Genomic DNA, 17,470 nt, shown 5'->3' with positions numbered 1-17,470 from the left:
TCATGTCATAGTTTTCTCAATTCAACAAGTCATTGTTTGACAACAAAAATAGTCTTGTTTCTTCACTACGATACTCTATCATTTTGTAACATATAAACTAACCCACTACTTTTTTCTAATTTCGGATGTAACAAGTTATTCAAAGGTTATTGAACAGAAAAAATAGCGATTTTACCAAGTCGAAATTATTTATCACCTGTGACATAAAAAAAGATAACCCCATGCCGAAAAGAACAAATCACTAAACAACAATAACATTACAAAACATAGATAACTAATTATTGGTATACAATCCCAACTCAAACTGAGTGTTCATTTTAGGTCATCATAAAGGATCAGCATATTCTGCTTCGTCACGTTTCTGGTTGCAAATAGAAAAAACTTTAATAAGTAGAAGTCGGTAATATCTCAATCGAAGAAAATTAGATAGGTTTATGGAACACCAAATGTAACATATTATTGGTAATATGTAATAAATTCGTTCCATAACTATCAATCACAAGTAAGCTATGACGGTGTTCTAATGGCTTCGAGTGTATCATTTGCAAACTCGATGTAATAAATTCCTTCCTGCAACCCTCTATAAATAAAATCATTATAAGAAACACAACAAAACACGATATACCATCTCAACTTGGAGATATATATCCTAAACGGTAGTGTTGTGGGCATCTTGCTAAACAAAAGGAAAGTTCACAAGGGTGGAAATTGACATATTCTCTTTTTTGTTAACAGTTTAGTTCTTAACCATCCCTCATTGTCAATTTCAAGATGTAAGTTAAGATACGAATCAGACTTACCGGAATTTGTGGAATTATATATTTCAATTTTACGTTAACATATGCAATTAGCAAACTTTGAATTATGAAGTGAAGGTAAATCATCTACTTAGCGGACCGTGATTTTAAGCCTGTTATCAGCTTCTTTCTATGTTGGTTGAGAATCTCCAGAGTCTTTAGGCATAAAAGAGCAAGTCAGTAAGTTAAGTTGGAATTGCATTCCCATAAGAAAACGTATCTTCCAAGCGTAACACAAACAAAACCGATATAAAAATAAGATTTCATGATTGTCATTTATTTTACAGACAGAATCTGACTTTTACGTAACAATTCCTGGGTCGATGTCACTGCTTATGGTTTGTTTCCTAAGGTATCATTAGCCAAGTAGTCCGGACTTTTGTGTAAAGACATGAAATATCATTGATGTTCTTATTCTGTAAATAACTGTTATTTAAATATATTAAATATTCCTCGAAATACAAAATTTTGTTTTCTTCCCGGACATTAGATTGCCTTAGATGTAGTTTAAACTTTTTAGAATTTTAGGTTTTAATGCTCTTCTATTTTGTTTTAAATTTAGCTGTCCGACTTTTTTCACCTGAGTTCCACTGCTTAATATTATTTAGACGAAACGCCCGTCTGGTGCAGCAAATAGATGGGGGGTAATCATGCCTTCAGGGGTTATCGACTTTACGTTTTGTATTTTTCACGGAGTTTGGTATTTTTGTGATTTTGACTTTTTTCAGTTTATATTGTTTATTCATATTCTTTGAGTGTCTCAGGTTTCTGCAATTAGTATGATTCTGGTATATTGTGACGTATAAAATTTTCTGACGTCAGACACGTGAATCAATGAATGTTTTTGTAGATAGATGTTTTTGTGTTCTGTTAAATTGTTCCTTTTAAAATTGTTACACGATGATGACTGCTGAACCCATATTTTGACTATTGTATTTATTATGTCTGTTTAGTTTATCATTTTAAATATAACGGAATTTGATGAGACTGTCATCAAAGAGAGGGTTAGCGTTATAAAACCAGGTTTAATCCACAATTTTCTACATTTGAAAATGCCTGTACCAAGTCAGGAATATAACAGTTCTTGTCCATTCGTTTTTGATGTGTTTTGTTATTTGATTTTGCCATGTGATTATGGACTTTCCGATTAGATTTTCCTCTAAGTTCAGTATTTTTGTGAATTTACTTTTTTTTTGTATATTTCTGATACTTATGATGAAGACATAATCTTTCAATCAGTTAAATTGAAGTCTGGAGCTGGCATGTCAGTTAACTGCTAGTAGTCTGATGTTATTTATGTATTATTGTCATTTTGTTTATTTTCTTTGGTTACATCTTCTGACACCAGACTCGGACTTCTCTTGAACTGAATTTTAATGTGCGTTTTGTTATGGTTTACTTTCCGCATTGGCTAGAGGTATAGGGGGAGGGTTGAGATCTCATAAATATGTTTAATCCCGCTGCATTTTTGCGCCTGTCCCAAGTCAGGAGCCTCTGGCCTTTTGTATTATTTTTAATTTTTGTTTCTTGTGTACAATTTGGAGTTTAGTATTGCGTTCATTATCTCTGAACTAGTATATATATTTATTTAAGGGCCAGTTGAAGGACGCCTCCGGGTGCGGGAATTTTTCGCTGCATTGAAGACCTGTTGGTGACCTTCTGCTGTTGTCTTCTCTATGGTCGGATTGTTGTCTTTTTGACACATTCCCCATTTCCATTTTTAATTTTATTATGTATTTGTAGACAATGTTGACTGCTGTATACCTATTTTGACATTTTTATCCATGATTTTCATTTTTGTTCACACATTGTTGTCAATGTCAATATAATGGAAGTTTATGCGACTGTCATCAAGTGAGAGATTAAGCCATTTGAAAAACAAGATTTATTCCACCATTATTTAACAAAAGAAAATGACCGTACCAAGTCAGGAATATAACAATTATTATCAATTCGATGTGCTTGAGCTTTTAATTTTGACATTTAATTAGGAAATTGTCGTATTGGATTTTCTTCACAGTTCGGTATTTTTGTTATATTACTGTTTGTTACAAACTTTAGAAGGACTTTACGATGAATCAGAAGTTTATATTTTATGGCAATGCAAATCTCATTTAATTAAACAAATACCTTATGAAGCACGGTAGAGACCAACTTATTGTATTTCAAATTTTAAGGACACTAGTGTTGCTCTTGTTTAAGCTTTAGGTTTTGTAATTTGAGTGTTTTTTTTAATGTCGGTGTTGTTTTTTGAGTCAACATTCATGTCTATCCTTCGTCCTAAAATATGTATCAGTTTTAAAATATCACTTCGGAATGGTCGACTCCGAGAGTTGACGGTGAAAGCTTATCAAAAAAGCACTTCGAACACCAAAATATATAAATAAACTCATATGAGTTACCAGGCATCAAATCCTGTATGCCAAAGGTGTGTTTTGTCTACAAAGCGGTGACTCTAAAAAAGTTCAAAATGTCAAATAATGTACGAAGTTGAAGAGCATTGAAGACCCAGTGTTCCGAGGCATCATGCCCAAAACAGCTATTATAATTTTTCCTGAGGTAGAAATATCGTAGTACTTTTAAAAAATTAATGGTTTGTAAACAGTTGATTTTTTATTCTGACCATATCGATGAAATTTCATGTCTACACAGAAGGGCTGACTACTGGGCTGGTGATATGAACAAACCGTCGCCAGTAGTTGCATCGACCAATAAGAAGTAAATGGACCCTTGAAAGATACCAAATTTGAAATCTTGAAATTATAGAATAGATAATCGAAGAATTCAAATAGAGAAAAACATTCAAGGAGTGACCGAACAACACATCAATTCACGAATGTGCATTACATTGACACATGGCTTTTTTCATGAAGAAAATCTATCATTTTCTACGCATTCACTATTCGTTTTGATCCGACGTTATCGACGTCTTAAAACACCTATTGTTTAATGACGTCAGTGGAGTGAAATAACCACGTGAAACTATCGTTGTTTTTTGTTGATTTCAATGGGTAAATCATAGCAACTAATTTTATTATTATTGTTCAGTGTTTTTACGGTGAAGGGTGTGGTTGGTTGATAATTGAGAAAAGTTATAAAACTGTAACCAATTATCTACATAATGTTTTGTGACTGTTTTTTTTTGCAATGTCATCAGTTTTATTATGAATTTTTGTGAATTTTGAATGTCCCCATTGCAACTTCCACCTTTATAATTCTTATCTGCATACTGGTCACCACTATGATAGTTCATCTGAAATTGTGCCAGTCTTTGATATTATGGCAAACACAACATTGAAGGGAGATTTTTGGGTTGTCAAGTTTCATTACGACCATATTTAAAGCAGTAATTATATTTCATTTAGTGGCAATACTTTGGTTTTCTGTAATTGTTTTATTTGAACCGGTGTGGGTGGTAGACGATGACGTTGCTTTTACGGTTTTGATGCGAAGATTCCCGATGGCGCAGACGTAGACTGTTCTGAGTCTGTGTTAGTACTAAGGATGTTAAAAAACACCTTTTTTTTTTTATATTATACTAAGTAAGGATGATTAATTTTAATGTTAATGATTGAATAGGAAGGTGGCTGTGCTATATACATTGTATATGTTGGTCATTCTGCTTTGTGATACAAATATTGACAAATTCTTTCAACTTGCCTTTCGTTTAAAGAGGGGAATACTCGTGTAAAGCAAGGAGAAATTTGACGATTTATATTATCTATGCACGAGGAGAGGAAGATTGATTGTTTTACTTCTATTAAACCATGGTTAGTTTACGCCTGCCAAACAATATGTAATCTTACAGTAATTTTAACTCCCCAATGTATTGTTGGTATAATAAATGTTTAGAATAGAACTCTAGGAAGAAGATTCGAGGAGTATTTGAGAGATCTACTGTTGATATGAGCTATTAGGAAATAATGTTAAACTCTGAAAGGGGATCTTTTAAAGGTTTTGCTCTTGAGTGACAAGTGATAATCATGGGATACTAATTATTTTTAGTGAAGCAGTCATGATAATAGAAGGTAGAAAATACGAACAATTTTAGTTATTGGTGAAGCTTGAAACAATGTTATCAAATAATTCATATCAGCGCCTCATACCTTTTAAAAGAATAAATTAAACAAGAAATATGGTTGTGTATTAGTATAGTATTATTGCCATGATTCCTTGTACAACATGGGTTAAACACAAAATAATAATTAATGATTGACATATGTTCTGGCAGATACGTATTGATAATATGATATGAAAGACAAAATATGAGGTAGATCAAACTTTTCTTTTCTTTCATACAATGCAGGCCTTGAAAATATACATAATTGACGCAAATGAGTTTCATAAGATACGGTAAACGCGTTGAATTGTCTTTTTTTTTTTTTTTAACACTTGAATATAAATTTATTGCACTAAAGCTGTTAACAATGACCTTACCGCTACAGCTTTAACTGTAAGGTACCCTGAAATAGTTAGTATCTATAAGAACAGGGTTTCATATAGATAAGTATTTTTTCTTAAATTTTATATTAGTATATTACAATTAAATACAATGTTCAATAATAATGTAATACAATTCAGTACCCTGATCTGAAATAAATGATATATTTTCCTTCTATACATGTAATCAAATTAAATAACGCCCATTTAATACTCTTATCCGAAATTGAATGTTTGGTGTCAATTATCTCGTTTAAAAATTACATGATTTAAGAGTGTGTGACATCGATTTTCTTGATCGGAAGGTTTACCTTGTTTACGCGTTGAATTGTCTATTTCCTAGCACCTTACTGTTTTCATTACAAGTCGTTTAAGGATTATTAATAAAAAAAAAAGGTGAAATATGTTTTATTTTCAATAGAGTACCCATTATTGGCAAAATCAGTACATGATCAGCAATAAAAGCAATTTACAATATTCATAAAAAAATGTTTAAAACATTTGTATTAACAAAATTTCTACTCGTGGCTCATGCACATGAACAAGAACAGTGAATCAAAATACAGGATTTACCAAGGGTAGGTATAAGAAATGTTTATTAACAAAAAACAAATCAGTATAAAAAATAGTTCAGGATGGATATTTCAAATTCTGTAATAACCGGATTTGTACCATCAATGCAACCAATCTATTAAAAAAGCGTGCAATTTATTTTCATTCTTTTGAGCGTCACTGATGAGTCTTTTGTAGACAAAACGCGCATCTGGGGTAAATATAAAATTTTAATCCTGGTATCTATGATGAGTTTATTGACTTTAACATATAAATGTTAAAAATAATGTAAAATGACAAATTAATCAGTATTTTGTTTGTCCTCCTGCTGGATACTGAGGCTGGCCTACATTAGTTTGTGCATATGGAGGAGGTGGATACTGTTGTTGGTTAGAGTAGACTTGTTGTGGAGCAGGATTACCAGTATTTGAAGGAGGGGTATACGGAGGAGGAGACGCTGGACCAGTTGGATATCCAGGATTGTCGAATCCTAAAATATAAGACTCATCTTCAATTAAACTGTTACCCATAATGATAAAATTATGTCACTTATTTCAGCAAGGAAAGTTATAGGATTAAAGAATGTTATATTTGTTTTTACTTGCTCAACATATAAAAATAAGAGGGTGTTTTTGTAGAACTCTATTTAGCGTGAACAGATTGGCTACGGTTAGTAGAAATTCTATCTACCAAATTATGTAATCGATTATTATAGTTGTTTACTTCTTATCAGTTACTAAGGCAATACTAAAAAGGTTTATAGGACAATTTCCCAGAAGAAGGCATAGAGAATTATACTTCTACACGACATGATTCCACCTTATTCGTTGCACACATATTGAAAGATTACATATTTTTTGTAGTATCGTCAATCCCAGGTACCTGTCAAACTTACAGGTTGTGTGTGTTCTATAGACTGTATGTCCACTGGAATTTAATGTATTTCTTTTATTTGTTCCAAAATTCTGCAAGCCCTCCATTGAAAATTTAAATCATTATTATGATGTATTTGCAGTCAAATCTTTCACTGTTATTCAGATGGTATTAAAACAAACCTGTTTCAATTCCTTTATATCATTCAATGTTTTAAACAGGGTGTTCCAAAATCTTACCTCCTACTTGTCGTGAAACAGACATGGACACGACAGTGGTAACCGAAGTTCCAGTGCCAAATGTTCTTATTGATCTGGCATATGCACGTCGTCTGCAAACAACCACAACGATAACACATACAATTACTAGGAAAAGAGCTCCTCCCACTGAACCGCCGATCGTTCCCGAAAAACTAGAATCTGTAGAAACTAGAAACAGAAACAAACACAATAACGCACCAATGTCTTCCATATTGACTTAACTACTTGATCTACTGGACATTTCATTCCCTTTTAGAATTCCCCCATTGCATATATATACAACGTATTTGATTTTAACGAAAGAAACCTCTGTATTATTGAAAACATATTTCACTACGGTTTTCGATTTCACAAACTAGACAAAACTTTCTATAAAAATGTTATCATCGGTACAAGGACATCATTCGTGGATATAAATCAACATGCAGACATCTTAAAAATTCAGGTACTTTACATCCAATCTGTTATGGTTATATTCTTTGCAAGGCACAAAAATGTAGGCATTCACCTCAAAGGCTAGCAAAATCTCCAAACCGACTTATTTAGAAAGGATATAGTTACGACACTGTTGTCATGTCATTAAAGTGGCATATTTTGGTATTTATGTTGATTCACTCATGCATCGCACAATAAACAAATTTAATCTTACACCAGTGTTTAACATGATAAGGGTGAAGTTCTGTTCATATATTTTATGTTAGTATGATTCTAAACCCCTAACGGAAAGGATTGTGTTTGATTTTCCTATGATGATGAAGACATAATCTTTCAATCAGTTTAATTGATGTCTGTAGCTGGCATGTCAGCAACTGCTAGTAGTCCTTTGTTAATTTATGTAGCAACGTTATTTTAATTAGTTTCTTTTGTTACCTATTCTAACATCGGATTCGGACTTCTTTTAAACTGAGTTTAACTGTGCGTATTGCTGTATGGTTTTTTTTCTGCATAGGCTAGAAGTACAGGGGGAGGGTTGAGATATTATAAAACATGTTGAACCTCGCCGCATTTATGCGCCTGTCCCAAGTCAGGAGCCTCTGGCCTTTTTCAGTCTTGTATGATTTTTAATTTAAGTGTATATATATATTTTGGAGTTAAGTATGGCGTCCATTTACATTGAACTAATACACATTTTGGTTGAGGAGCTAGCTGAAGCACACATCCGGGTGCGTGATTTTCTCGTCGTGTTGAAGACGGATTGGTAGCATTCGGTTGTTTATATCTCTTTAGTCGGGCTGTTGTTTCTTTGACACATTACCCATTTCCATTCTCAATTTTAACTTGTTTAATACGTAAATAAGCTTTATAGTTACAGGTAAATGTCTTCACAGCTGTGACATCTAATGTTATCTGCCCTTGGTTGGAACTGGTAAGAGATCCTGTACTGAGCTCAATGTCAACATAATCGTCTTGGTCTGAACACCATTGAAATGTTGGATCACCATCATATTTTGTATATGTCTGTAATATCAATATAAGTTGTTGAAAACAGGTAGTTACAAAACAAGTTATAAGATAAAGCAATGATTGTTTTAAAATATGCTTTTTTTGCAAATGACAAAATCGGTCAACTTTTTAAATGAAAATATGCTTGTCACATATTAATGTTCAATAACAAGTCAAAAATCTCAAAGGTGGTGTATGGTTGTGTGTTTTGTCTTTATAGAATTTGTTGTGAGCAACGAATCTTATTCATTCACGTGTCAACTAAAAAACATTAAAGTCGACATATTATAGTATAAACACGTATGTATTGCTTGTTTTTGGAGGTCGTTGTCTTTCTGATTATCTTTCAAGATATTTAATTTTCTCATTGACATAACTCCAAATATGGTTATATCTATAAACATGTATAAAAATGAATAAATATATGACACTTGACGCTCGAGTTTAAATAGTCAATTAAAAACTGAAATTTACAGTTTTGCAAGTGCATTTTCAAGTGCATGATGGTTTGTACTGGTATTTAAATTCACAGATAATTGTTAAAAAATTATGGTAAAAAAATAAGATAAACATTTCCCTTAAAAAAAGAATAAAAAATGTGAAAACTTATCGTTTAATGGTCTATATGCTAATAGTCTACTTTAACTTTTGGTATGGACTCATATTTATCCCAATTAAAAATAAACGAATGAGATATATATATAAAGGCAACAGTAGTATACCACTGTTCAAAACTCGTAAATCTATGGACAAAAAACAAAATTGGGGTAACAAACTAAAATTGAGGGAAACGCATTAAATATAAGAGGAGAACAACGACACAACATTAAAATGTAACACACACAGAAACGGACTAAGCATTAGACAAAATCCGATGAGAATAACAAATATAACATCAAAACCAAATACATGAATTTGGGATAGAAAAGTACCGTGACCTGTCTTATAGTAATGTGAATTCACACTCAAATATAAGAGAAAACAAACGACACAACGGAAACACAACGTTAAAATGTTACACACACAGAAACGAACTTTGATATAACAATGGCCATTTTCCTGACTTGGTACAGGACATTTTTAAAAATAAATATGGTGGGTTGAACCTGGTTTTGTGGCATGCCAAAACTCGCACTTTAATGGCAATGTTAAATTTAACATTGAAATGACAACATAATATTACAGGACTACAATACAAATAAATAGGAGAACGTATTAGACAAAGAAACACATGATTAATAGATAACAAAAGGCATCAGGTTTAAAATTCAATACGCCAAAAACGCGCCTCGTTCACACAAGACTCACCAGTGACGCCCAGATATAAAACATCGAAAGTGAAAAAAATTACAAAGTTGTACAGCAATGAAGATCAAAAGTTGAAAAAGGTTGTGTCAAATACGGCTATGTTTTTCTGCTTGGGATAAGAACATCCTCATTATTTAGAACAATTTATGCTATTGCAAACAGTAAATTTTATCAAATAAATATAAAAGATATAATAATGAAACTGAAGTATTAACTAATTACAGAAAACAAAACCCGAATACATAATACAAGGACCAACACAGAAAAATAGACACACCGACTTAGTCCAGGCCTCAACGCAAAATATCATAAAAATGACGTCACATACGAAGTGGTAAAAAGGCACAAAAATTACGTCACATTTGAATTTATGAAACAGCACAAAAATGACGTCACATTTGAAAAACTATATCTCAAAAGTAAGATAGAATTAGGATTGATTTAAGATTATAATAGAACTAAATACTGATATTACATTTAAACACAATGCACATTGCAATACTTATTAATAGCAATTAACTATATTATATATATGTCCAGTTTGTTTTGAATCTAACTTCAAACGTAAAACATACAGATTACGTTGAACAAAATCAAATCTAATAAATGAAGGCGGTGATTAATTTTCTTTACCATAACACATGAATATAATAGAAAAGACGTCAACAAATTTGACAAAATCCGATGAGAATTAAAAATATAACATCAAACTAAATACATGAATTTGGGATAGATAAGTACCGTAACACGTCTTATAGTAATGCGAATTCACACTCATCAAAACAGTCACAATCGGGAATAAGTCACGTTCGGTAATTAAAAGATTAGACGACGTAATGACAAACCACAATCTAACATGTGGTAAAAATGTCCTTAGCTAGTTTGGTCAAAGACACATCGTATGGATCAACTAATTCGTGATGGTGTTCATAAAATTTACGGAGTGTCAATTTTAATCTGTCCTCCTCATACCTTTTGAATGTATGTAGAAAGAAAACTACTGCCACTGTAATATTTTAGAGTAACACCAGCATCCTTAACATTCCAGATTGTTGCTTTTATACAGATTTTATATTCATAATGACCGTCACCATAACCGTGAAATGATGCCCTACATCCACTGAAGTGATTGTCTCCATTCCATGACATTTTGTACGAATGATCTTCAGTAACATCATGGATTGTCGAACATGCTCCAAAATCCACTGGAATTAGTAACCATATTCATTTGTTGTTAGAGGATTATGTACATGTTAATTTATTTCTCTAAAAATCAAATATAATACACAAAATAGTGATGGTAAAAATAAATTAGGGCGTGATTGCTTATGAGACAGTTAACTATCAACCAGAGATCAATTGTCATTCTTTTTGTTAATGATGAGGTATTAAAAAACCAACGCTGGATTCATAACATTGTATTTATATCAAGATCCTTTTTGAACAGTAAATTATGCGAAATAGTATGTGGCGTCACTGACATGTCATAATTACCGTACATATTTGACAAATATCGCGTTTATTAACGAACATTAAAAATACCCACAGGATACATGTTCATCGGAAGGTATCAAGACCTCGTTGATGAACATTCCGAATTTACTAGAACAATAATACACGATGGTTTTGAAGTGTAGATTATGGGTACTGGCATTGATTTTCAGTTTGATAACGTGATACAATAATCTTTTTTTGTCTTTGATACATATGAGTTATTGTACTATTGTAAAACGTTATGTATGTCTTGTCCATCATTTATTATATGTTCTTTGTCTATATGCCTTTTTTGTGCTTCTTTGTTACATATTTGTATATCTTTTTAGTGATTAAGATTAAAACAAAATGTTGACTGGTATGCCTCTATTTTAAACATTTTTACCTATGTTTGTTTATTATGTGCACACATCGTTGTTAGTATAATGGAATTTGATGCAACTGTCATACAAGTGCGAGGTTTAGCAAGCTATAAAACCAGGTTCAATCCATAATTTCCTACATAAGAAAATGCCTTTACCAAGTCAGTCCATTGTTTGTGATGTGTTTGAGCTTTTGATATTGACATTTGATTGGGGACTTTCTTTTTTGAATTTCCTCAGGGTCATTTTTTTGGTGATTTTGATTTTAGACAAATTTTAAATCTATTTACCTTATTACTGTTCTTTAACAGACTATTGCCTCTTATTCATATGGCTTAGATTTGTGATACATGAAGGGGCTAAAAATCTCGTCCAAAAATTTCAAATTTTATAAAATAATAACTGCTTCTTTAAATAATACATCGCCATATCTTTTTTTCCTTACCAGAATCATACCACGCCGTTACATAGTCTGCACTATTGAAAAGTGCTAACAAGAATAAAACTACTTTCATCGTCAAAGTTGGGTTCTACAAAAATTACAAAAATAAAACATTAGTTTAATATAATCGTGTAAACTCAATTCAATTCATTTCATATGTACAATAATTGAGCAATTGTTACTCGACGCCCCCCCTCAAACAGTCGAAATAAAACAACAAGTTTGTCGAATGTGTAAAAAATAGAAAACAATACGTTTATTTATTTTTTGCGTCCTAAGCGCTTTTCTGGGTGTATCTTCATCAGGAACGCTCAAAGCCAAACATTTAATATCCGAAGATGTATAAGTACCGATACCGTTGAAGAGCTATATGTCAAAAATATCTAAAATAAATAGCCAAATATATCTAAAGCCAACTTTGCCTGAGGGAGTTACTGGATAATTTATTTTAAAAACGGGCAATTTTAGTATGGTTTGTTAAATCATGTCAGTACCAAAGTACTGACTACTGAGCTGATGATACCATCGGGGACTAATAGTTCACCAGCAGAGGTATCGATCCAGTGATGTAAAAAAATGAAAACAACACGTTTATTAATTTTTTGCGTCCGAAGCGCTTTTCTCGATTTATCTTCACCAGGAACGCTCATAGCCAAACATTTAAAATCCGAAGATGTATAAGTACCGTAATCGTGTAAATGATGCATTCACTTGTACAATCCGATTCACTCTCTATATAAAAGTATTGTTCATATGTACAAAATTTAAGAAACCAAGGCTCCAATTCATTCATGCAAAGTTGAGTGAGATACATTAGCCGATTTTGGGTCTATTAAGTTTATATAGTTTCTCACGCATTAAATGATTCTCAACTATTAGCTCAACTGACTTTTACATGGTTTCTTCAGGTTTTTAACAAACACTGATATAAGTCAGTTATGTGGCAATGTCCAATACAACTTAATTTTATATTTGCGAGGGGACTTGATGAATGTTGTCGAAAAAAATCCGTTTGGGCTCTATGAAATTACAAATGAGATTTAATATTTACGAATATTCTGCTCCATACATATGGTAATATTAAGAAACAAAGAGATATCGATGAGACTAAAGAGGTGATATTTTTTTTAGATAAAAACCTTTCATTTTTTTATGCAACGACATACCAGTAGTAGCTCCTTCATGTTAATTATTCCAGTTGATGCAATATTCAAAGGCTTGTGATTTTTGCCATTTCCCTTGATAGATGATTGCTTTTAGCAAGATACTACAAGTAATAAACCATTGATTTTGAATGATAAAGTGGACGCCATCCATTCAAAAATTTTACCATAACTAAGTATTTGTATTGCAGATGACTATGGAATTTCCAACTTTAAGTCGTTATCCTCTGTTCATCGATAGTGACATAAACAATACAACTACCTTTCTTTAAACCACCACCGGTTCTTGGTGAAATTGATTGTATCTTTAGTTTTATATGCAACTGGATCACATCCGGGAAATCACGGGAATTTAAATTTAAGTAAGTTTGCCTAAGATAGAGTTGGTCCGATAACTGAAAATACTCATTTCTATATATGCGTAATGAATGAATAAAAAAAGTCATATAATTACATAGATAAAATTAAACATTGATTTCTTTTGTTATGGCCCCGAAACGAAGTTTTCGGTCCCATACAGTTTTACCATTGTATGCCATTTCGTCATTGCGCAACAAACCATTATAAGGCCTTTTTTTCTGAACGCCTTCATATATTTTGGTTTTTGGGATGTGAGTTAACCATGATGAGTTACAGATCAAGTTTAATTTTCGTTCCGCTACGATTATTTTTGCAGAAATTAAGGGTGTACGACTATAAAAATTGTTGAAAATCACAGTTATAAAGACTTTTGGTAGGATGAATGAAAAGTACTGTCCTCCTATCATTTTTAGTTGTATTGTCTGTCCTGACTTTTAATTTTTGACTCTTCGGTCCTGCCTTTTATTTTTTTTATTATTTTAGCCTGACTTTATCCTGTCTTTTTTTGGCTAAGTTGCTTATCATCCCTTTTTTACTAAAAATTCTTGTTCTGCCTATTTTTCTTCAAATTTCATCATATATCCCCACCACATACATCCCTATCCCTTTCCCCCTAAAATTCATCCGATAGTTCCCTATAATTTCCAAAAATATAAAAAAAATCTTAAAGTCCGTCCGATGACGTAAACAATATCTGGACGACTTTATTATCGTTTTCACTCAAAATAATCCAAACAGAGTTATCACACCCGCGAAAAAGCGGACATTTGGAGCTTCGTTGAAAGTAGGTAAAAACTGTTGTGGGGTGAATTTTTGTAAAGGATTTTATGTCAAGAGTATTTAAGAAAAGGTATCAAAAGTCATAGGTACTTGGAGACAGGACAATTTTTTAAGGTCTCTCCCTTTTTTCCAAAGTCCGTTATTTTTTTAGTTTTCTGTTAAATTCCATTATTTTTGCATATCTGTATATATATTATGAACATAAAATTGAGAAAGGAAATGGTGAATATGTCAAAGCGACAACCACCCGACCATAGAGCATATATGACAAATAAGGTGTATTTGCTATTAACTATTAATCAGTCCAAGTTTCTTCTCCACGGCGATCACTACTATATATAGAGAGTCTCTACGCATCCGTGTTCATTATTATATTGAATTGAAATGTAAGTTGTATTTGATGATGATACATAACAGACATTACATATATGAAGTTTGAGGATGAACACGAATGCGGGCACTTTCAATTTTGACAAAAATCATCCGAAAAGTGACATTTTTGTGCATAATTAATAAATTTGTCCAATTTAAGCTTGAATTGGAGCGTTTTTAATGACCTAATCAGTTTAAATCTTTCACATAAACTAATTGAATCAACTGAAATAGACACTTAAGTGTCTAAAAAGTGTCCGAAATCTTTTGTCATATGAACCTGCAATTTTAAGCCAAAATCGCCCCTTACCGGAACTACTCCGTTGTTGGTTAGTTTAAGTAAACAAGGACATCAAAAGCACTATTTTGTGTCAGAGTAGGGCTACTTTTACATACGTTCTACATTGGAGGGAGTAATTGGCGGTCTGACACCTTTATTTTCGTTTTTCTTCAAAACTAACCCAAACTGAATAATTTTAAAAATGGATGACAAATGCGACTATGCATGGTGCCTATAGAACACAGAGGAATGATGATTAATTTACTGTGGAAGGAAGAGAAGCGACACACAAAATGAAGTCTTCTCGTTTAATAGTATAGATGTATTGTGGATTAATCTTTTTGTTCATATGAAGATTTCTTTTTGATATGGTGATGACTGCATTTTCTTCTGCTTTTAGTTTTCAATTTTCTCCCCTAGTATATTTCCAACGTTATTGCAAACACTGAACAACTTTAAGTGTACCTATCGTCAATGATTGTACATATATCTAAAAAAAATCGTCTTTTCGCCTTCGCCTCCAATTGGCACACAAAGGGCCGTTAGATTAAACCGTTGGTTTTCCTGTTTAAATTGTTTTACGCTAGTCATTTTTGGAACCTCTATATCTTGCTTTTTGGTATGAGTCAAGGCTCCGTGTCGAAGGCCTTACTGTTTACCTTTGGATCGAGCATTATCTCATTGGCACTCGAACCACACTTTCTTATTTCTATCAAAACCTGTTTCAAAATTTATTATTATATAAAGGCAACAGGAATATACTACTGTTCAAAAGTCATAAATCGATTGAGAAAAAACAAATCCGGGTTTAACACTAAATAAACGAGGGAAACATATCAACTTTATAATGAACACAACGAAATATCAGAAACACTGAGGTACAACAAAAACAAACGCCAACTTTCAGTGAAATGGACTATTAGTTATATGCTATAATCCTGACTTGGTACAGATCATTTAAAAAAAATGCTGGTTTGAAACCGTGACTGCTGATCAAAAGCACTATATTGGGCAAATCTATGTTTCGACGATTTTGTTTACTGTTTTTTTTTAGTCTCGTTTTTTTTTGTTGGTTGTCACAAATGCTTTGTTTATTTTGCGATTGTCGAGTGTTCGTTATAAAGGTTTCCAAGAGCATGCGGCATACGCACTGATCTCATTTCGATTGTTTCTCTATTCATATTTGTCGTTTGATATACACTGACTTTGTATTAATATGATACATATTTATTGTAATTCTTAATTAATTATATAAATGTTCTTAATTAATTATATAAATGTTCTTAATTAAAGTTGCAACTCCCATGCACAGGCTAATTTTAACTTGAACGATTTTAGTCCAAATTTATTTAATACTGAAATACCTAAATTTATTATTGATCCCCCTATATACCGCAGGTACAAGAGGCAAAAAAAAAAAAAAAAAAAAAAAACACACGGTGATCTGATATATACACATATAACTCGAGTCTTTTTCTGCGTTATCAATAGGGACTTTCTCTGAAGGTAAAGGAACATAAAATTTAAAAAGGAAAATTAATAGCGACTTACCACCATAGCCATATATGAATAGATATCGAAACACAGATATAAGTATGTAATATTTAGTTTTAAGTTATCAAGGTAACCAACACCACACCGTCGAATTGATTTATTTAACACTTTAGATGTTGATAATTGTTTCAGTAACTGATATTCTTTCACAACCCGGACTTTATCTTTGTGTAATCCGTGTATCATGAGACGTCAATCCTCACAGATAACTTATGATAAACTTTTCCGATTATACAGGTTATTGTTACGATCGGGTTTTCCAGAAAAGAGGGACGAGAGATAATAGAAGAAGAGTCAAGCTCATAGATTGAAAATAAACTGACAACGCCATGGCCAAAAATAAAAAGACAAACAGACAAATAATAGTACAGAAGCAACAAACATAGAAAACTAAAGACACGAGTGAGCAACACGAACCCCACAAAAAACTGGGGGTGACTATAACCACAGTGGTTGCAGTAACTTTTTGAATTTGACCATGATTGATTACCGTTGCTTCAGTGGCGTCCACGCCAGCAGCAACCCCTTATCAATAATATCATGATAAGAAATACAAGGTCAAATAAATCTTGCAGATATTTCCTTTATATGCAGGAGATTTTATATTGTTGGTTCAAATAACTGGTAGTTACGAAATGAGAAAATTCAAGTCATCTTTTTTGTCTTTAATCTTAGACCTCAACTGATCCTCTTTTTTAATTTCTATATTGAAAGATATGATGCAGATGAATGGGTCGAAAGATAACAAGCAAATGATTATACTCATACGTCGAAAACAAACTGAAACTACCAAGACAAACGAAAAAAAAACGAAAAACAACCAAAAGATAACAACAGTATACAAAACACAACATAGAAAACTTAAAACTGGGTAACACTTAAACCTGTTCAAACGACGTCATCAACGTAGTCACCAAACATTGAATTGTTCAGTGAGAGAACGCCATCAACATAGCCACCAAACATTGAATTGTTCAGTGAGAGAACATC

General features: G+C 32.4%; 1 protein-coding gene across 1 annotated transcript; it reads right to left on the bottom strand.

Annotated features, from left to right (window-relative positions):
* Positions 1-6,026: 6,026 nt before the first annotated feature.
* Positions 6,027-16,643, bottom strand: LOC143071259 (uncharacterized). Its single transcript, XM_076245460.1, has 6 exons — positions 16,478-16,643; positions 11,975-12,059; positions 10,646-10,878; positions 8,233-8,380; positions 6,902-7,090; positions 6,027-6,279 (listed from the first exon to the last, which is right to left on the bottom strand). The coding sequence occupies exons 1-6, from the start codon at positions 16,487-16,489 to the stop codon at positions 6,095-6,097; spliced, it is 852 nt and encodes a 283-aa protein (XP_076101575.1). The 5' UTR covers positions 16,490-16,643; the 3' UTR covers positions 6,027-6,094.
* Positions 16,644-17,470: the final 827 nt, after the last annotated feature.

This window comes from Mytilus galloprovincialis, chromosome 4 (assembly GCF_965363235.1).
Source record: "Mytilus galloprovincialis chromosome 4, xbMytGall1.hap1.1, whole genome shotgun sequence".
NCBI lineage: Eukaryota > Metazoa > Mollusca > Bivalvia > Mytilida > Mytilidae > Mytilus > Mytilus galloprovincialis.
Note: the sequence above shows the minus strand (reverse complement) of the source record. Positions and strands in the feature narration are given on the sequence as shown.